The following is a 19,928-nucleotide window of genomic DNA, read 5'->3' as shown; positions in this document are numbered from 1 at the left end:
CCAAGTTTTATAAAGGCAAAGGTTCTGTAAATATATGCTTTATATCTTATGTCTATATATTATGTAAATAAAACAACAAAGATAGGTTTTTCAAACATTTAAAGGCAACTCTGACTCCAACATTGTAGTCAGACAGAACCAGTTCTCTTTAAATGAACATTTAGACTTATTCTATACTATTGAGGCTCTTTGAGGGTTATTCTTCACCTCCTTCTACGAAGTGACAGCTATGGTTAACTGGTCCAAACAAACAAACGATGTAAAGCAGCGGTTCCCAAATGTTTCTGCTTCTGACTCAAAAAAACAGCAGTGCCCAAATTCTTCCCAGTTAAAATACACAAACATCACAAATAAGTAATTTAAACAAAGATATAACAGCGTTAGCAACGTTCCTAAATTTATCTATTCATGACCATTTTCTTTTAAATTTTGTATATTTTTACAGCACTTATAACAAATATATGCTTTAAGCGATCATATTTCAACTCGAGACCCCTCACTATATATATACACATACATACATATGTAGCACTATTGGTCATTTGACGTAACTCACTGTAACAGTTTATTAAGTATTTTCAGATGAAATACTTAATACCAAATATTGTTTATAAGTAGATTTTTTTTTTGATCAATTGGTCCCAAATAGTTTTCAAATATAATTCAATTCAGTCTATCATCTCTGAAGTGGGAAATCTTTTTTATTGTTTTACAAGCAGCACGAATCTTAGAAAAACTCATTTCAAGTGTGTAATGAAACCTGAGCTAGAGACACAATTAGCCCTGAGGTCACATGGTTGGCTGAGGCATCTGCAGAGTCACCGATACGATCGTGTGTCGACACACACAGAGGTGTTTCTGTCTTCACAACAGAAGAGTTGGCATAAACCAACAATCGAACTTTCCAAAACACACAATCACACGTGGTGACACAGGAGAAAGCAGCAAGGGTAAAATATCAGGTAACATTTATTTATTTATTATGTGTGAATACAACTGTTCCAATGTGCCCGTCGAACAGCAGGCCACAGAAATACTACCAAGTGCTCAGAACTCCACGAGACTTCGCTGAAGAGCTTCTTCCAGCTCTGTTGGAACAAACGGGAGCAGAAAGTGAGAATCTGCACGACACGTTCAAAGAGAGCCCAAAGTCAGACATCCTCATCAGCTCTGAACTGCATCGGCTCACTGACACCAAAGACGAACAGAACCTGACAAATCTGACTTACTGGACTCACACATTCATAACTCTTTTATGGGGGGCAGATGTGGGGGCTCAGCTGACGATCTGAAGTTGCAAATAGGAAATAAATCAATATATTTTACTGGTTTTCACAAAGTTCTTTTTTTTTCACAACATGTAAAGCTCCTGTATGCTTGACCCCCTCCCAGCTGTTGTGGTTTTAGCGGTTTTGGGGATTAAAACCTTCTTATCATCGACACAAAGCTCCAATCAGATGTTAGGAAACGTCTCCTTACAGAACCATAACGATTATTAACAGCAAACAAAAATTTCACGTCTAAATGTTCACATTTTTTATTCCTGACGCTTCTCTGCATGACATGTCTTTATTTATCCTCCCAGGAACTGATGACTGGTAAATGTTGAAACCGTATGTTCTGACATTTGGTTCGTTTTTCGTTACAGTTTTGTACGCCTGCCAATGATGAACGTGCTTAAACGGGAACACCGTGAAAACCATAAGGAAGATGTAAAGAAACTATCTCTATTTATTTCAACATTGTATTAAAACACGAGCCAACCACATCTGCAACAGTAACATACTCCTTAAGTTCAACAGCAGTTATTCTAAAAAATAATGAGCTCTTTTTCTCTCTTTTTTCCCCGCTTGCCTTCAGACCTTCAAATCTTTGCTCTTCGGACGGATTTGTCTGTTGCCAAGACAACAAATTAAATTCAAAATTAATTGAAATTCAGTTTTAAAGATGCTCTGTTTACAGGAAACGCACCAACATGTTTTGGACAGGTTGAGTTTTCTTCAGCTGAAACAGGAATATTTTAACAGTCGGTATGTAGCTCCCTACAAACGTACCTGTTAGCTCTCTCGCCTCTTCGGCACTCAAAGACAGCGCACGTCTCATGTCATCATCTGATTCATCTGCCAAAAACATGAGCAAAAGACTTAATAAAAACTGATCCAGGCCTGTGAAATAAGTCAAAGTATTTCCAGAGGATCATCAATAAAACCTCTTGAACTTGTTTGCTTGTTTACCTCCACATGCTTCTTTCTCACTGCTGGCTTGATTGACATTCAAAAACTTCACCAGTGTTTCATCTTCAATCTCTGTACATAAAAAACAAATCAAATGCTGCACACACACACAGATAAACAACAGAGGCTTTAATCTGAACTGATTTACCCTCATGGTCTGGTTTGATCTCCACAGCATTTATCATTTCCACAGTGGTCGGTTCTGTGCTCGAGTCCTTCCTGCTGATCCGGGAGCTCACGCAGGGTTCCAGGACACAGTGCTGGGAATGATAATGTTTATGGAAACTCGGCACGCCCGTAAAACTCCCCTGGCACTCTTTGCATTCCACCTCGAAGGTCTTGTCCAGGTTTGAGGCTGCGTGCTCCGTGTGGATGTGAGTCTTCATCTGTGCGTAGGACTGCACAGATACGCAGCAAGGAGCGCACACGTACTGGCATCTTCCCTCGGCAGACAGATTCCTCATGCAGCGCGTGAACGTGGCTTTCAGTTCATCTTTGCTTCCTTCGGAGCCCATGCACGGGCAGCTGAGCTGGGCGCTTCCTTCAGCAGCGGAAGGCTGAACTACTTCAGAGTTGTTCATACAGCAGTAGTCCTTACTGTGGAGACTCCTGTAGTGCTCCATGAACTCGCCTTCACACTCAAACGGCATGCTGTCGCAGAGGCCGCAGAAATGGGAACTCTTGATGTCTCCGCCGTGCTCGTTCATGCAGTGTCTCCGAACAGTGGACTCTTTGAAGAACTTTTGCGGACAGTGTCCGCAGACAAACCTCTGAAAGTTGTGGCTGCTCACGTCGCCGCAGTGTCTGCGGACTTCTGGCTCAGAGTCGAAGATGTCCTCGCACATCCTGCACATCCACGTTTGTCCCGCTTTTGAGGATGATGTCCCCATCGCGTTCTGCAGGGCTTTGGACACAGAGACCAGGGCGACTTCGCTGCTGGTGGAAGGTTTAGCATCGAAGGCTGGGGTGAGATCAGAGGGAGCTTCTTTCTCTGTAAGGTAAGTGTGTCCGCTGTGGACGTCTGACACGTGAGACAGGATGTCTTCGTACCGGGGCATTTCCACACGGCACTTTCGGCAGAAGAACAGGAAGTTGGAGAGATGTGCTCCCCCGTGGAAGCGACTCATGTGCAGGCGGGTGATTGAGGACTCGCCCATGTGCTTGCCACAGACGCCACACTGATGGAAAATCTGGTTCACAGCCAGAAGATGCTTTGTGGCTCCAGCCTCTTCTGAAAACCGGAGCCCACACTCACAGAACCACACAAATGTGGAGTTCCTGCTGCTGCTGGCATTCACACCTGGACTTAGTTTCTGTCGTTTAGCTGGAGATCCACCGAGGTCACTCCTCTTCTTGTTCCTTTTCTGAAAAAGTGTCTCCAGGCCATATGATTTTTCCTGTATCTCCGTAGAACTCTGCTGAGTTTTACTGAACCTACAGTACTGAAGAAGCGCTTTAGCCATTGTTTGAGTGACCTCGACCTCATGCTGCATCGATTCTTTGTGTCTTTCTATTTCAGCGTGGCTGAGGAAGATTTCGGAGCAGAGACAGCACTGCCCTCGCACTCGCAGCTGCTTCACGAACTCCACGATCGTTTTGTCAGCCTGGGCCACAGCACAGCCGTGTCTGCACTGCACGCTGAAACGAACGCGAAGGAGAGAAACGTTACAGATCATTTACATGAAACACAAGCGTTTTTTAATGAATCTCAATCAAACTTACTTAAAATGAGCTTGAGCTGCTTGATGTGAGATGAGCACTTTGTGGCATAAAGAGCAGCAGACAGTGAACGCCACATCTTTGCACAAAGCAATGAGGTGGTTCTTCACAAGTTGTGGGACGGGAACCGGCTGCACTGCTTCTCTGCTCTCTTTAACAAGAAAAACAAAAGAAAAAGTTCAAATTTCTAAAACACTTGCCTTAATATTGTCTTTGACACTTGTAGTTTTCTACACAAAGGATGTATAAATTGTACAGAAAGTAGAGAACATGCATTTATTAATAAGAAAAGTAACTGCTTATAAAGTTTTTATGCGTAAAAAACCTTACCATTGAATGCAAATGACTCTTTGAAGTGGTTCTTGGCCGACATGTGTTGAAGACACTCATCTCTGAGGGTGAAGAGAAGGTAGCATGCAGGACATGCAAAACACACAATCCGCTGATAGTTCTGATCCATGCTGTGTCCTTCAGTCTTAGACGAGTTTACCTTGTGACCAAAACAAACAAGATCAAACATTGTACCCCTGCACATCAATTATATCTGTTTCATCATTTATATAGACAATGTTTTGATTGAAAAGTGTCTTAACCTCTGATTGGACATGTTTCCTCCATTCATCTTTGGTTTGAAAATGTTTAGCACAAACAACACAAGCAAAGAGCTCAGATGGACTTCCTCTGAGATGGATTGTGGGGTCACAAGGAGAGTGATCAAACCTGCACACGAGGTGTTGGGCTCAATATTTGTGCAAAACATCCCAAGATAAATACAGTAAAAATAGTTAGTTTTTTTGCTACAAACAGCGATGAGATTACCTTTTCAGGTGCCCGTCAAGGAGGGAAATGTTGTCATAAACACGGCCGCAGTTAATCACTGGACAAGTGCGTTTAGTGGAACCGTTTCCGGGGAAAGAAGCAGCTATTTGTCCTCTGCCTGAACCAGAACCGATCCCACCTGGTTTAAGACCTGAGAAAACATCACAGCCCAGTTTAAAGAGTTGGTCTACAGATACAACTTCTGCTTATAATTCTCATTTTAATGGGTAAAGGAGACAGAATTGATATAGTTTTGTTGAGGAAACAAATGTACCTGGCATCTTCAACCACATGTCCACACAGCGCTTTGCTTCCTGAGTCAGTCCATTTGTAGAATTAAGAGCCAGCTCGTGCCGTCCGTGAGCTTTTTGTAAGATTTGTTTTTCCTGAAGCAAAAGAAAAAGGAGACAAACAAAACGTCAGCTGCCCTTTTATACGCCTGCCTAATATTAAAGATACAAGTCAGACCAATATTGTTTGAAGTGAATACAGCTTTGTTGGCTGCAATTAGTTTATTCTTAAGCTGCAAGTTGCCCCATTTATTAGTTTTCTGTTTATTCTACCCACATGGTGGCACTGTTGCTCCTTCAACAAGCTTTAATGACTCCACAAAAAACACAAAAAAGAAAATCCTTCTAGACATTTGGTTCATTTTAGTTTCTGCATAAAAATATATTATAAAAATACTGAATACTGTGATTTAGTTGATCCAGAATGTGTCTCTACTTCAGCATCATTCTGATTCAAAACAGATTCCATAAAACACAGAAAAGAGAATAATATGAACAGATTTAGTTACTGTAACAGGTGTTTTGGCAGAAAGAAGTATCGTAACTAACTTTGATCAACATTTTAGAGTTAATATAGTAGTAAAATTAATTATATCTTGGCATTGACTACATAAAAATTAGGCACCTAAATATTCTCTTTTTACATTAAAAAATGTGGCTTCATAAAGACCAAATTTTGCTTTAAATGTATGAAAACTGATAAATGAACTCCTTAAGAAACTAACAAATTCCTCACCTTGAATGCTTTACATTTATTTGCTCTCTCTTTTTTCTCTAGAGCTACTTTATGCGCCAGCCTGTCGAGCGTAGACGTGACACGCGCTTTGTGTCGGGTGATGTTGTCTTCAAGCTGCGGATGAAGGAAAGAGAAAATGTTCAGAAGAAGTAAATAATACTAAAACAGAATATTTGTATAGCTGCTCACCGTGACTGGCAGAGATGAACATCCTTCATCTTCGCTGTCACTTAACAGATCAATACAGGCCAGCACTGGTCTAACAGGTGCCTCCTGGTGAAAGAACAACCACTGTTATAGAAAACAGATCCATTTTCTAGTAAAAATGATTATGCCATCATCTTTTGAAAAAAAAGATGCCCGCGCACATAACTTACTGATACAAATTCTACTTCTTCCACCTCGTCATCATCGTCTTCTTGGGCTGGTGAGGACATTCTCTCTGAGGAAAATACATGAAAATGAATCAATTTAAATATAAATAGACAAGTGTCTAAAGGTTGTACACAACTGCACACTGTTTGGCAGGATAGGCATATAATAATCAGTGTTTTAAATATAAATTGTTGCACAAGATTTTGTGCAACAATGCAGCTGCACAATTGTTGCAGCTTCGTTTGGGAACATAACGCCCAATTCGTGCGCTACCTTGCAACATTCAGGGTTGTGTCAAGGCATGTTTAAAATGCCAAATGTAAAACTTGCTCGATCGTCATGCACACATCTTAAATTACATGCAGCTAGCGTAGAAAGTCCAACGTGGTTTCAACCTCGAAGCTGTAAAGCGGCCAATAAAAGTTAATGTTGTTGTAATACACCTTTGCGCCACAGGGGGCAGCACTGAGTTAGAAACCGTTCATTCACTCGCGTGAAGAGATTTTAGAAGGCGCCAAAGTGCAACGTTCAATGTCCGAACGAAAGCACACGTTCACCTGTACACCACGGATAAAAGTAGTATATATATATATATATATATATATATATATAAGACATGACACGTTTAAGTGTCATGTCTTCGCGTTTAAGTGAAATTACCTTATTTCTTTTCCACGGCTTCGGTAGCGACTTTATCAACTGTAAACTCTGACAAAAACTGCTCAACTATATTTAAAAAAAGATTCTTAACGAGAAGCAACGGCTTTTTCCTACAAACCTGAAATCCGACAAACGCGCCGAGGACAAGTTAAACAAAACGAAAACACTATTTCCGTCGAGAAAAGCGGACTTTTTAGGACGCAGCACAAAATTTACATTTTTTATTATTTGTCACTGAGACGTGATCTTGTTCTCTACGTATTTTAAACAGCCCGGTGACAACTATAATTAGCTGCAAAATCCGACAACACTACTAGCATGTATCTGTACGCTAACAAAGTGTAGCCGTGTAAGGCCAAAAAACACAGAACTAGCTTTAAGCTACTACACTGAAATCTAACCGATATGACCAACTTTGCAAGGGTTATCAAATAAGAAGGAGGTATTTTTTACCTAAAGCTTCATCTACTTGCTCTTTCGGTAACAGTGGGTGACTAGCTTGTACAACGGTAACGCGAATGCAGCTAATCTGGTCTGTAACGTCATCAAAAGTCTGGTGCGCTTCCTTTTTTACGAGGTGTGTTCCGCAAGGGCGGGTTCTATAAGTGAACCAGCACCAGCACGGTCTCCGCCCCTCTGCTCATGCCCGACGGGGCGAAGAGTGGGATGTTGTGCTCAACTCCTTATGTTTTTGCCATGGTTCACAGGAGAAATAGATTTTATATATTCTCATAAGTTTTAAACGCATATTGTGACAGATAAAGAATACATTTGACTTCTATTCAAGACTAACAACTATCAGTCTAGTAAATAATACGTTCATGTTTTTTTTTAAAATGTATTTCTTACTGATAGTCAGCTCAATATTAGACAAAGACAGATGAAAAAGACACGCAAAACACAGAAATGTACATTTGAACCACTAGATGGGGATATTGTGAGGTTTTAGTGAATTACACAAATTAAATAGTTATGGGTCATTTAGTTTACTGAGTAAGAGGAAAATAATATACAATTTAAGTACAAGAACCAAACTGTGAAATCACGAGTTTTTTTGTTTGTTTGCTTTAAAATTCAGAACATTTTTCAATGTCTATATGATAAATTTTTACTAACCACAACATTAAAACAAGTAACATAATAATTTTCCAGAAAACTACCACAAAAGTGAGGAAAACATCTAATTTTCAAAGGTTTTCTGAATCGCTGTGTGTTGTAAAGTCAGGTGCCATTTTAAATGTTCATGCATTTGAATCAAAAGGCCACTCTCCATCTTCATATTGAGTCTTGAGCATTTTTTTAAATATCCAGTTCAACCCAAACATATTTTGACTTCAAAGAAAACACCAGAACCAATTTGGTTAGCGTGGCTTTCTTTTTATCAGGAGGCACCTTTTCTCTCTACAGCCCAGATCTTCACAAGGCAGCGCCTCATATCTTCACAAGACGATGGCCTAATTGATTTTTTTATTCAGCATTCCCCCGCATCTTGCTCTCTTGTCAGTCCCTGTAACAAAACATTTAAAAAGAAAGAGAAAAACCTCATCCTCTCACTCCGCAGGGAAGCACGCAACTCCAATAGGAGGACCTGAAAGAGAATTTTCTCTTTGAGGCTGCCGAAAGGTCAAAATAATAAATGTAGACTCAAATGAGGCTCCCTGTGCACACAAAGGGGGCAAAACGGTACAATTTGGCAGCACAGACCTTCATAGCGTGATAAACTCATTTAAAGAAGCGCAAATAAAGCGAAAGCAGCATGGGACCGTGGAGGGAGAAGAGGCTTTCAGATCTGGCAGACAGGCCTGACTCCTGCAAGGGTTCTTTCTGCTGCCTAGCAATAACATCCCCCAAAAAAATCACTCCTACTTTTAATGTTATCTGCACTTTGTTGCCAGTTTGGGTCAATATTCAGCTATAAAATCCTTTTCTGTGGCTTAAAATCTTAAAGCTAGACTAAAAATGAGTCAGTTATTCCTTTACACCAGAAATACCATGATGAAATCTCTGTTTTTTATTGATTAATTCAAGAGATTCATTCTGTGTGACTGAATTATCATGAGCACTAGGCAAATAAGCTTGTACAAATGTTCATTATTAAGAGCAGCTGCATGTGGATTGTAAAATCAGTGCCTCAGCCCACAAGCCTACAAATGTGACTTTTAGAAAAGCCTTTTCACATGCAGATAAACTTCCTTCTTTCTGAAGTCATGGAAAATGTTCTTTCGCATTTTGTTTCAAGGAAAGAAAAAGTAAATTAAAAAGTAAAAAAAAAAAAAAACTCCCACACAATTACGTAAGTGTGTTTCTGGTTCAAATGAAACAGGCCTGCAGTTAATTGATTTTTATCTGAAACATTTTCATTATCTCACCTTCTTGGCATATGAAAGCATCACAGTAACTTATATCCGGAGGTTGTTTTGGCATATGAACCCCCAGGGGTGTCATAAGTGAAAACTAACTTTGTTAGGCTGTGATTCACCCAGTTCAGTTAAACTTTTAGACGATCTCCTTTTAAAGTTGAACAAACTGCTTCTACAATAAACAGTTTGCAAAATCACTGCTTTGCACAAATATAAAAATTACTACTTTTAGGTTTACCACATTCAGTTCCTAAATTCTCTAACTGGCAGTCATTTGCCTTGACCTGTTCACCCTACATTGCAGGCAGGTAGGCTCTTTTTTAATATTTGAAAGCATAACATTTGTAAAGCAAAACAGAACAAATAGTGCACTTTCTTTTGATTTTTCTCAGTCACCTCATTTAAAAATAAGCAGGCACTTCCGAGATGGGATGTTTTTATGCTCATGATGAATATCTTCCAAAACCGCCAATAAAACATGCAACTAAAAGAAAGAGAGAGCAACAGAAGCAGTTCTTAAAACTGGCTTCGCAACAGAGAAGAATTTTTACACCATAAAATGAATTATTTTATTTGCTTTTTGGCTGTTTCATTACCAACAGGTATTGCCGAGCTAAACGAAGACGGAAACTGGTGGAGGGATTTATCTTGATTCACATCAACTTCCGGTTTTCAGCTCTATGAACAAAGATAAGCCTTCTGTTCTAACCTTAAATCTTGGCGTCATCATCGGGGAGTACTAAAACAATACAAAAAAACCTACCTTTGTTATTTACGTTTTGATTGTTTTGTAGCGTATTGTATTTTGTGAACCGAAGCTAATCGAAGACGGAAGTTAGTGGAGTGAAAGCTCACCATTTCTCCACACTTCCGGTTCCGAAATCTTTCGGTCTGTTAGAAAGTTAAAAAAAAGACTTTGTCCCAGTGTTAAATGTTTATTGGGCAAAAAGACCTAACTCGATACTCGAAAAACTGCCTTTGATTTTTACTTTTCGTTTATTTTGTAACCGACAGGTGAACGGAAGCTAGACGAAGACGGAAGTTAGTGAAGTTGAATCCTCTCATTTCGCCTAAATCTCCGGTTCTCAGGTGTTTTGGTTGTCATAATGGTCGTTCTGAAAGGAATCCCTTCTGTTTTGTCACCTGATCTACTTTATGTTCTCGCTAAAATGGGCCATGGGGATGAACTGGGTATGATCTGCAACTCTATACGTACTCTGTAAAGGCTAACAGTGATCATATACTATCTTTGAGCAACGCAGAAGGCTGATGTTTATGTCAACGCCATGTAGGGACTGACTCTCGTATATTTAGTGAATTTAGTGAATTTATATATATATATATATATATATATATATATATATATATATATATATATATATATATATATATATATATATATATATTACATTTTAAATTCTCATTAGTGCTTGCAGATGCGAATTTCCCTGCATCTTCTATCTGTGCATGTGGCCCCAGAGAGATCAGAGCTGATGGTATGTTTAATCCACCTACAAATGTCAAATGATGCTTATGTAATTTTTTAAACTGTCTGATCTGATTGTAGGTTTGGGAATTCCACAACTTTTGGAGGCCATTTTGAAGTTGTTGCCCCTGGATACCTACGTCCCCCATCCGGTACAGGACCAAAAATTAAACAGAGTGATGTTTTTCACATTATTTTGTAAGAATCTTTTAAAATATGCTCTTTTTTTGTGTGTTCCTGTCATGTTTCTTCAGGCAGCAGTAATGGATCTGGTGGACAGTGACAAACAGAGGTGTTTAGCTGTCCCCGTGTGGGACACGTACACACAGCTTCTAAACCAGGCCGGATCGCAGGTAGGACACCAGCATAAATCTGTGTGGATCTTCACGTTTAAAGTTGGGGGTTTGAATTGTTTTTAGCTTTCCCATGAGATCTTTTTTTGTTGTTGTTGTTTAACCTCAGATTTCTCCAGAGAAGGTGGAAAGATTTGCTTTTTATGAACGAGCCAAGAAGGCGTACGCTGTTGTGGCAACTGGGTGCGTATTTCTTTATTTAAATGGGTCATTCATACATATTTATTTGAAATTAAGAAAAATGATCAAATTTTTGACAAGTAAATCGTTACCTAAGCTTTTATTTATCAGTAAGTGACATTTTTTGCAAGTTATAAAGAATGTCTGTGACATTCTGTTTTTGAGTGATAATCTGGATAATATACCATTTTGTTTTACTTTATTATTGTCATTAATGTTACATTCAGAGATGCTGAATGAAGAACAATTCTGTGAATATCTACACTTAAAAACACATTATTTAAAATATTAAAAATGTGAGTTATTATAAAAGTTGACTGAATTTTTCCCCTTTCTTGTTTTCCTCAGGGAAACCGCTCTTTATGGAAACCTGATCTTGAAGAAGGGAGTTATTCCTGCTGAGCAGCTTCAGTGAAGCTTCTGAATGTTATGGCAATTTACAATAACACTTTTTTTTATAAAGAATGTTTTTTCTCATGTCACATAATTTTGTTGTAACCATTTTCTGTTAAAAATCAAATGAATATCTTTTAATAAAGTTGATCTCAGTGTTTTATTCAGTCGTTACCAAATGCTGCTAAACAAAAATATGTATTTTTAATCTGTTATAATACTATAAATATGTTTTTGATTACTTTGCAATTGAAATAACTGTATTTTTGTAAATGATTTCTGCAGTGAGCGTTCTCTTTTATGAATAAAACAAAGTCTGATGGGTAAGAAGTATTTTTATCAACAAAAGTCACAGATTTTGATACATGGGTGGTAATTGCAGTTAAATAATAGTTTAATAGAATCAAATGACACCTGATTTAATTTTACATGCACTGTCATGTTAGAAATGACTGGTGTACACTTGTGTTGACTTGTCTCAGGGTCACTTGTGGTAGAGATCATCCAGATCCACCTCGGGCTCGCTGTAGTTTCTTTGAGGCAGTAAATAATCAGGAGCAGCATCTTTGGCGTGGTCTTGGTAAGAGACGGGCATGAGGATGTCTTTGTGGTAAAGATCATCCATGTCTTCCTCTGGTTGAAGATGGATTCTTCCCTCTTTGCTGCTCACCGACTTCACCTCCACAGATGATACCTGGTCCTCATTCGTCTCTGGTTGATAGGGAGCATCGCCCACTTCTGGTTTGTATCCAGCCATTAACGGAGCCAGATACCTCACCACCTTCTCTCTCGCCTCGGGGTCTTCTTTGTCATAGGCCTGATTCTCCTCTGCGATCACTTCAGCAAAAACAGGGTGGTCGATAACATCTCTGTCTTCCTCTGCTTCCTGTTTGTACTCTATGCTGACATATCTCTTCAGGGGGACGTCTGCAGCAGGGTCTTTCTGGCTCTGAAGATGGAGCTCGTCGGTTGAAGGGTGGTACAGCTCATCCATGTCTTCCTCAGCCTTTGGGACCTTCATGCTCTTCCAAATCCTCATTCTACGGTCGATATCATAATTAATGTCTTGCCTGTCCTCTGGAGGCTCCACCTGCCAGGACAGCCTCCCTTCCTCATCTATGGACCTGCAATAAGAATAAATAAATCTCCATTTCTGCAGTCCGTGGACTTTTTCACTGTTAGCCTATAGAGTGTTAACTTACACAACTGCTTCCTTAACGTCGCCGTTTTCATGTTTATTCTGAAAAAGAGGAACAAAGATTACACATCTGCCATCCAAAATGCAGATTAATGAGATACAAGCTTAAGGTTATTGTTTAGGATGATCCCAATCTAAAAGCAGTGTAATAAAATACATACCCAGGGCTTAGCAGTGATGCCGACTATCAGCAAAACACTCACAATCACAGAAACCCTACGGGCCAAGAAAGAAGGTGAATTAATCTTTAGAGTTCAAGGTCTCATTTGTCGCAGACAGAAAAGCAATCTGTCCAGCACACACGGTGAAACGCTGAATTTCTTTTAAAAGAGGTTTGCAGCTTTCTTACCTGAACATTTTGTCTCTTTCTGCTGGCAGCTCAACGTTTTTTGACAAGAAACTCTCCTTCGGTTCACCTGCTCTGCTGTGGGAAAGAGGGAGCAAAGGTCCAGCTATAAACCTGCTGCATTTTCCTGACCTTTGTATTCTCATGACGCCATGAGATCAGCTGAAAGTCATTCATCATACTTTGTTTGGATTATACCAAATAAAAAAGAAGCTGACCATTTGAAACAGTGACGTGTGTTGGTATCTCTCACTTATAAACTCTCACATGAGAACAGACTGTACATAATGATGGTATTCTACATAAACCAGTTTTATGACCACCCTTACTAATAAACAAACTTTATATCTTGTATCAAAATCATTTATGGTCAATGTAACTGCAGTGTACTATCAGTTAAGTTGTTTATACAGCTATAAAACAAGCTTACTCTCTATAATTTTGTAGCCAAGTGGCCACCCGGTCTATATTTACTGTCCAATTCCAAAAGACGAAGGCGGACGATTAATGTTTTTGCTCGTGTCTGTGTGTCTCATGAACCACTGTGCAAGTTTTAATGAAACTTACAAAAGGTAATCATTAGGTGTGCATCTACAACACATTAACCTTTGGAGTCAAGACGGCTGTCACATTTAATCAACATTAGCCAACACAGAAATGGCTAAAACTCTGTCAAGCTTACAGATTAATGGTTAGTGGACTGTACTTTTATGGCACCTTTCTAGCCGACCAGGTTACCCAAAACGCTTTACAACACAATATGAATGTATTCATCCACTCAGCACTGTACCACATCTCTGCCAAGCTAATCTGAATAAATCGTTCCATAATCTTTAGATCACATTTATCCACTGATGGGGCACACATCAGAGGAAATGAGGGGTTCAGTGTCCTGCCAGGGCACACTTTGACATGTGACTGTATACTGGTGGAATCAAACCTCCGACTCTGTCGTTGGAAGACGACTGCTCTAATCCCTGAGCCATGGCCGCCCCGATCAAGAGCTAAATTGGACAATATCACAACACCTTGTGATATTGCATGAGACATAAACAGCTCCAACTCCATAATTTCTCAATATAATGTGATCTTAGTTCAGAACTCTAGCATGAAAGGCAGTGATTTGTGTTTCTCCAAGAAATGCTAGGCCTTTAATTTGTTTTGTCACGTCATTGCGATCCTTTTCCTCTCCTCCAACATTAACTCATAGGTAAACTCATCAGGTAATAATGCCTCACGACAACAGGATTCAGCCCGGCTGCACAACAGAACACGATCTATCGGACACATCAGGCTTTTCCTCTTCTGAGGATGGCTCCAGCACGTCTGCTGCTTATCTGCCCTCTCTATCAGATCCATATGTCCAATATTAGTCCTCCACAAGCTCCACTCCCAGGTCACAGAGTGGTCTGCTGACCTCACCAGAAAGCAAGAAAACAACAGAAATCTGTAAGATAGTTGTGAAAAACTGGAAAGAAAACATCTGAAGCCAGACTCCTTTTATAGTACTGCTGTTGTATCTGTGCCATACAGATACAACATGCTTGCTTTTTACATTTCTGCTGAAGGTGAGGCTACAGGAAACAGCTAAACAGGGAAGTAAAGAGGAATTGTCCTAATGGAGACAGCATTTAAACATTGAAGCTACATTTATTTTTTTACAGTTGTACTAACTCTGTAATTGGAAGTGAGGCCTGCAGAAACACAAATATTTGGAAAAGACATGCAAATAAGTCTAGAAAGTGAAGTGAAGAGTGCAACCTGCCCTTTATATCCACAACACAAGCCCAGACCTTTCCAGCAAATATATAAAAAAAGACTCTAATTCTCAGAGTTCAACAGATTTAAGTGAAATTTATTCATCTGTCAGAACCTAATTGTGCACTGGTTGCAGAAATGCATAAAAAAGACTGAAAATAATCACAACATTAATACAATTATAATCAAAGAAAGTGTGTGTTATGCAAAATGCATAAAAAAAGCAAAGTTCTTACATTTATTTGAGATCATAAATGCACTTCCTGTTTCGCCTTGTCATCTTAATTAGTGCTGGCTGACAGGAAAGGTGGGAGATCATGTAATTGCCTGTGTGGAAAGACTTCATTGGATGAACATCATTTCGGCAAACTCAAAAATGGCTCCAACTCAACCAGTTTTACAGATATTTGTCTAAAACACGATGTGATGGTAACTGAGAGTAATCCTCATCATATACTCTGAGGGCTAGCAGATTGTTCAAGGTCTTTGTTTAAAACTCCGGCATCCAAAATGGCGGGTGGTCCATTTTTCCTTTTCAGGCTTGCTACACATTCCAAAAACACTGAAGGCAAGATGAGGTTCATGTGTTTTATTGTTTCTCACAACTTAAAGAATTTTGCCAAACAATGGTGCGTTTTAGAGGTTAATTCAGTTTTAAATAACACGCTAAGTTCTTTTTCCTTTTCTGATTCAAATATTTCTTTAACTCATCGATATAAGAGTATTACATTATTTTCAAGTTTTGTCCAAAACAGCTACAACTTCATCATTTCTCAACATGAAATGATATTAATCTAAAACTGCTTTCCTTCAAGGAATGCTAAGCCTTATAGTTTACATTTTACCTGTAATCATTGCCCTGGATGCGTCAGAAAACACAACAGCTCGAGGCTGCGTTCGTAAATGCAGCTGCTGTGTTTCTACTTAAACCTGCGTTGTTATAAAGACAGAAGAAACAAATAGATAGCATATTATTTAACAGGTGGCAGTCAGACTCCAAACTAAACCTCACCAGAGTATTATCCCTGTTTGAAATTTAAAACTTCAGCGCACTAAAACAATCATCAGCGCCGACACCTCATCATCACCGTCATTACTATCAGTAAATCCCATAAAGGTCGTCCCGCTGCACAGGGCTGTGTTTGAGGCGAACCACCCCTCTGTCTTCAGTCAAATCCCCCACACTCATAACATTTAGGAAAGCTGGGGTTTTCTAAATAACTAAAATTATCTCAATGATCTACAATTAACTTAATTGATGCTTCACCAGCATCCATTAAAAACACATCAGACACGTAACAGTGGAGTTTACAGCTCGAATTACCGGAGTGGGTGTAAGGACCTCCATGAAGGAACAGAGGGCAAGATGAAATCTGGTGATTATTCCGCTTTGTTTTAAATGTCTAACATGGTGATTTAAAAAAAAAAAGAAAAGAATTCTCCTAGATGAACTGGAAGAGTTAGTGCGAGATGAAACAAAAGGGGGCGATGATCCTGAGACTCTGGGGTCTGGAGCCACCTGATTGTTTGGCTCCGCATGTAATGCTCCAGATTTCCGGCAACAATAGTGCTGATGACAGCCGAGGCAGAGAAGAAGAGACGGACCAGGGGCAGACAGAGGACTCTGTTATGTAACCGAGGACAGGACAGATGGACGCTGTTTGTTGTTGGAGAGATGGAAGAACACGGCTAACATATCTGCATGATGTAGGCCATTAGTCCCAGAGTCATTAAGGGTGCTTAATGCCAGCTATGAAATCAAACAGAAATTACGAACATCCTGAACTACATCAAACGGTGCAGTTTGAAAGAGTTTGATCCAGTAGTTTTTCAGATATATTCAGAATGCGGGTCCACACTTAATGTAAACAAAGCACTCAGCGGAAAGCACCAAAAACCACAGGAAAGATCGGGTCACATGACTGACCTACATCAGGCTGGCCGTAGTCTGTGTAGGTAAACAAATATGGCGGAATCAGAAAAGCGTGGGGAAGACGTTTAGGAGTGAATCTGCTGCTAAAGAAAAGAGGAAGAGTAAGGCAACTGTCAAGAGTAAATATTGGTGAACAAGCAGAGCGGTGGAGATGTTTCTGTGTACTTTACTCAACAAATCTGAGCGTAAATATGTACCAATACATCAAAATTGTCAGACTTCTCCATCCCAAACGGCTCTTCCATGAACGTCATCATTGTTGACCTGTTTTCAGTCACGTTGGCTGTTTCTGTAGGTAAACAAATACATATGGCAGCCATTCACAAATTTTGTTTATAAATTTGAAATTTAAGGACACATTAACCACTGATATGAGGACAAAAATGTGCAGATTTTTTTTCTTATTTTACAATTTTTAAATTTTTTGGACCGGTCTTCATGACTTTGCAATGAGTGCTTCTAAGCTTATTTTGACAGCGAGTGTCAAACGTGGAAATTATATATTAAGGATAAAGTAATGTGAGGAAAAATTTTAGGTGGTCCCTTCCTCCATCTCTTTCACACACAAACATACACACACCCTCCCTCCTTCCTCAGTCACACCCCTCATAAACACAGTAAACATGTGGGAGCTGTTAAAAGTAAGTCTAATGGCTATTTACTGTGTTTTGTGCACTTCTCATTAAAGAAGATTTTCCACTTGAGGAAAGCTAATGTTTTGGAAAACTCCATTAAATGAAACACACTTTATGCCAACAACTGGCACATGTGGCTCTTGTCAGTAATTAAACGATCTGCCAACCGTTGGGGAAAGCCAGAAACTGCAAAAATGTGACTGTCGGATGGTTTGCATCTGTTTTCCTCACAAAACTTCAAACTTTTGCATGCAAATGTGTAAATGCATTCATACATATGCAATAAAATCCCCTTTTACATTTATATAGTTAGCATTGCATGAAAATCAGCCAAATAATTTACTGTATTGATCTTGTTTGTTGCTACTTTTCAGAGTGTTTTGGTGCTGAAATCATTAAGAGTGAATCGTGTAGGAAACTGTTCAGATCACAGTGTAGTTGATTGGGTAAACAGTTGTCATTTTAGGGTGAAACTACAAAATAAATCTACAAATATGTGCTTTTTTCAACAACAAGGTTATCCTTTATTTGGAGCCTCAAGTGGTGCTGATTCAACTGATTTAAAAGGAATAAGTTGTAGTAACCTGAACTGAAATTAAAGTAACATTAATCTAACTAAAACATACTTAAATGCCAGAAAGAAAAGGGTTTGTACATTAAGCTGATCCAAAATGCTGAACTGAGAGTCCTGATGAAAAATATAAGAGATTATACATCACCAAATTAAAATTATACTATTTTCTGTGCATATAGAGCTTTTAAAAAGCAAGCCCCTTTGTCGTTTTTCTTTAGATTGGCTTTTTATAAAATACAATCTTGTTTAATTTAATACAGCATTGCCTTCTCTATCAAGTGATAATTATCTTATTTTGGATTGCCCAAACTTTCTGCATATTTCACTGCATGCATGTACAGATCTTTGGGCTAAACTTTGTATGAAATCATGACAAAGAAGACAAAATATGAAGCACAAACTCCCCCAAAACACATCTTTTGCTTGCCCCCCTCCTTTCCCAAACACTGAATACCCCCTCAATGGAGTCCGACGAAGCCCTAGCTACCAGCTGGAGTACCCCTAACCTTTAACCTTTGACCCCCAGCTTCATCTAATCCACCACAGAGGCGTCAGCTGACTGAAAACAAAGAGGAGCACATTTAAAAAGACACCAAACAAGCCCAGGTGGTAACAGTGAAACCAGGTGTCCCCATACGCTGACATTCACAGCAGTTTTGGTGTCTGTCACGCTCTGAATCTGTGTGTGTGTCGGAGTTTGCGTGTCACGAGTCCCATCTGCCCTGATGCTCCTGGTTTAAAGAGAGGATCCCGCTGTTTCTGGATGAAAAGCTGCCCGCTACAGAAAGATTCGGTTACAAGAGCACGGCGCTTTCATCCTTATTGAAGAAATGTGTGCAGTTATGCTGACGGACGACAGTTCTTTGTGCTCTCTGTTTCTAATCCAGATGGGATTTTTGACAGATTTGGTTCATGCACTCTTTTTAAATAGGAAATACAAAGCAAAATTAGCCACTGAGACTGAGAAATGAGGGAAGTGATTTATTCCACCTTTAAATTTTTTGATGCCAAACACCAACGATCGTGTTGTTTATGCAGAAGATAATTACAGATTTGCTGGTTATTTTCAGGTTTTATACCTTACTAAGCAATACTTTTATGCCTGTTTCCATTACTTTAGTGCTATTTCACACTATAAAGGGGCAAAGCTGAGCAAAGAAAATTGTGCATCTATTCGAAAGTTTAGGGGAGTATTACACCACAATGAAACCTCCAAAACTGAAAGCAGTATCTTTGTTGTTTAAAATTCAAACTATAAAACTATAAATTTATCATTAAAGTACCAAAAACTGATAAAAATACAAACTGGAAAACATGCAACGACTGGACTCTAACAAGAACTCTTAGTTTTTCCTTCTATTTCTTTTATTTTATGTTTTATGTAATTTTAGTATGAATAGATCAGTGCAAAATTAAATTTATTAAATGAACTATATATTAATCGTATAACATTTACAGTATTTAAAGTCCTTTCCAGCAGAAGGCTTCAACATTAATCCGCTTCTTTGCAACTCGGCAGTGTGATTTATTTTTGTCTTCTGTAAAATCAATTTGTCACATCAACAAATATATGTTTATATTATCATAAACAGTACTTATTACAGCAATCTCCTTTCATGCCCTAAAAACTGCTAATTTTTTCGTTCCACATCATTCAGCGTTTTGTGTAAACCATCCAGGGCACAGTCAGAGGATGTGAATCAGACCTTCGGATCAGCTCCAGCAGCAGATTAATGGCTCTTAGTGTCTTTTTCTGCAGTGTGCAGTCACTCTGCTCCCTGACCTCGACTCCAAAAAAACTCCCTGCTTTGTTCCCACGCTGTGCCTCATAGAAGGTCTGGCTCCAAACTTTTCAAATTATAATTGCATACCTGCAGAA

At 39.2% G+C, this 19,928-nt stretch overlaps 3 protein-coding genes across 7 annotated transcripts; 1 reads left to right on the top strand and 2 right to left on the bottom strand.

The window, feature by feature from the left end:
* Window positions 1-951: 951 nt before the first annotated feature.
* Window positions 952-7,393, bottom strand: znf451 (zinc finger protein 451). 3 transcript variants are annotated; one of them, XM_037973536.1, is made up of 13 exons: window positions 7,287-7,393; window positions 6,176-6,240; window positions 5,988-6,071; window positions 5,799-5,912; window positions 5,047-5,158; window positions 4,773-4,923; window positions 4,547-4,673; window positions 4,284-4,443; window positions 3,957-4,104; window positions 2,383-3,872; window positions 2,235-2,306; window positions 2,055-2,120; window positions 952-1,893 (listed from the first exon to the last, which is right to left on the bottom strand). In XM_037973536.1, exons 2-13 carry the CDS (start codon window positions 6,233-6,235, stop codon window positions 1,865-1,867), a joined length of 2,613 nt encoding a protein of 870 aa, XP_037829464.1. In that variant the 5' UTR covers window positions 6,236-6,240; window positions 7,287-7,393; the 3' UTR covers window positions 952-1,864. The 3 variants fall into 3 exon arrangements, with proteins under 3 accessions (XP_037829464.1, XP_017268327.1, XP_017268326.2); XM_017412838.2 differs by having other exon boundaries at window positions 952-1,088; XM_017412837.3 differs by lacking the exon at window positions 7,287-7,393 and adding an exon at window positions 6,834-6,979 and having other exon boundaries at window positions 952-1,088.
* Window positions 7,394-9,874: 2,481 nt separating this feature from the next.
* fuom (fucose mutarotase) lies at window positions 9,875-11,768 on the top strand. Of its 3 annotated transcripts, none has more exons than XM_017412857.3 (6): window positions 9,877-10,481; window positions 10,621-10,689; window positions 10,761-10,831; window positions 10,934-11,032; window positions 11,142-11,215; window positions 11,561-11,768. In XM_017412857.3, exons 1-6 carry the CDS (start codon window positions 10,463-10,465, stop codon window positions 11,625-11,627), a joined length of 399 nt encoding a protein of 132 aa, XP_017268346.1. In that variant the 5' UTR covers window positions 9,877-10,462; the 3' UTR covers window positions 11,628-11,768. The 3 variants fall into 3 exon arrangements, with proteins under 3 accessions (XP_017268347.1, XP_017268346.1, XP_017268345.1); XM_017412856.3 differs by having other exon boundaries at window positions 9,878-10,384; XM_017412858.3 differs by lacking the exon at window positions 10,621-10,689 and having other exon boundaries at window positions 9,875-10,384.
* A 154-nt stretch (window positions 11,769-11,922) lies between these two features.
* si:ch211-217g15.3 (uncharacterized protein LOC368914 homolog) lies at window positions 11,923-13,242 on the bottom strand. The gene is made up of 4 exons (XM_025005215.1): window positions 13,153-13,242; window positions 12,965-13,019; window positions 12,808-12,845; window positions 11,923-12,729 (listed from the first exon to the last, which is right to left on the bottom strand). The coding sequence occupies exons 1-4, from the start codon at window positions 13,158-13,160 to the stop codon at window positions 12,090-12,092; spliced, it is 741 nt and encodes a 246-aa protein (XP_024860983.1). The 5' UTR covers window positions 13,161-13,242; the 3' UTR covers window positions 11,923-12,089.
* Window positions 13,243-19,928: the final 6,686 nt, after the last annotated feature.

Source organism: Kryptolebias marmoratus, linkage group LG22 (genome assembly GCF_001649575.2).
Source record: "Kryptolebias marmoratus isolate JLee-2015 linkage group LG22, ASM164957v2, whole genome shotgun sequence".
Lineage (NCBI taxonomy): Eukaryota > Metazoa > Chordata > Actinopteri > Cyprinodontiformes > Rivulidae > Kryptolebias > Kryptolebias marmoratus.
This window is presented reverse-complemented; position numbering and strand designations above follow the sequence as displayed.

Bases quoted from the DNA above. Each gene is read 5' to 3' on its own strand.
- fuom (XM_017412856.3), top strand. From the start codon at position 10,300: ATGGTCGTTCTGAAAGGAATCCCTTCTGTTTTGTCACCTGATCTACTT. The intron at 10,690-10,760 runs GTATGTTTAATC...ATCTGATTGTAG, and splicing joins CAGAGAGATCAGAGCTGATG to GTTTGGGAATTCCACAACTT. The intron at 10,832-10,933 runs GTACAGGACCAA...ATGTTTCTTCAG, and splicing joins ATACCTACGTCCCCCATCCG to GCAGCAGTAATGGATCTGGT.
- si:ch211-217g15.3 (XM_025005215.1), bottom strand. The intron at 12,846-12,964 runs GTATGTATTTTA...CCTCTTTTTCAG, and splicing joins GCATCACTGCTAAGCCCTGG to AATAAACATGAAAACGGCGA. The intron at 12,730-12,807 runs GTAAGTTAACAC...TTCTTATTGCAG, and splicing joins GACGTTAAGGAAGCAGTTGT to GTCCATAGATGAGGAAGGGA.
- znf451 (XM_017412838.2), bottom strand. From the start codon at position 6,235: ATGTCCTCACCAGCCCAAGAAGACGATGATGACGAGGTGGAAGAAGTA. The intron at 4,674-4,772 runs GTAATCTCATCG...CCTCGTGTGCAG, and splicing joins CTTGACGGGCACCTGAAAAG to GTTTGATCACTCTCCTTGTG. The intron at 4,444-4,546 runs GTTAAGACACTT...TTTGGTCACAAG, and splicing joins GGAAACATGTCCAATCAGAG to GTAAACTCGTCTAAGACTGA.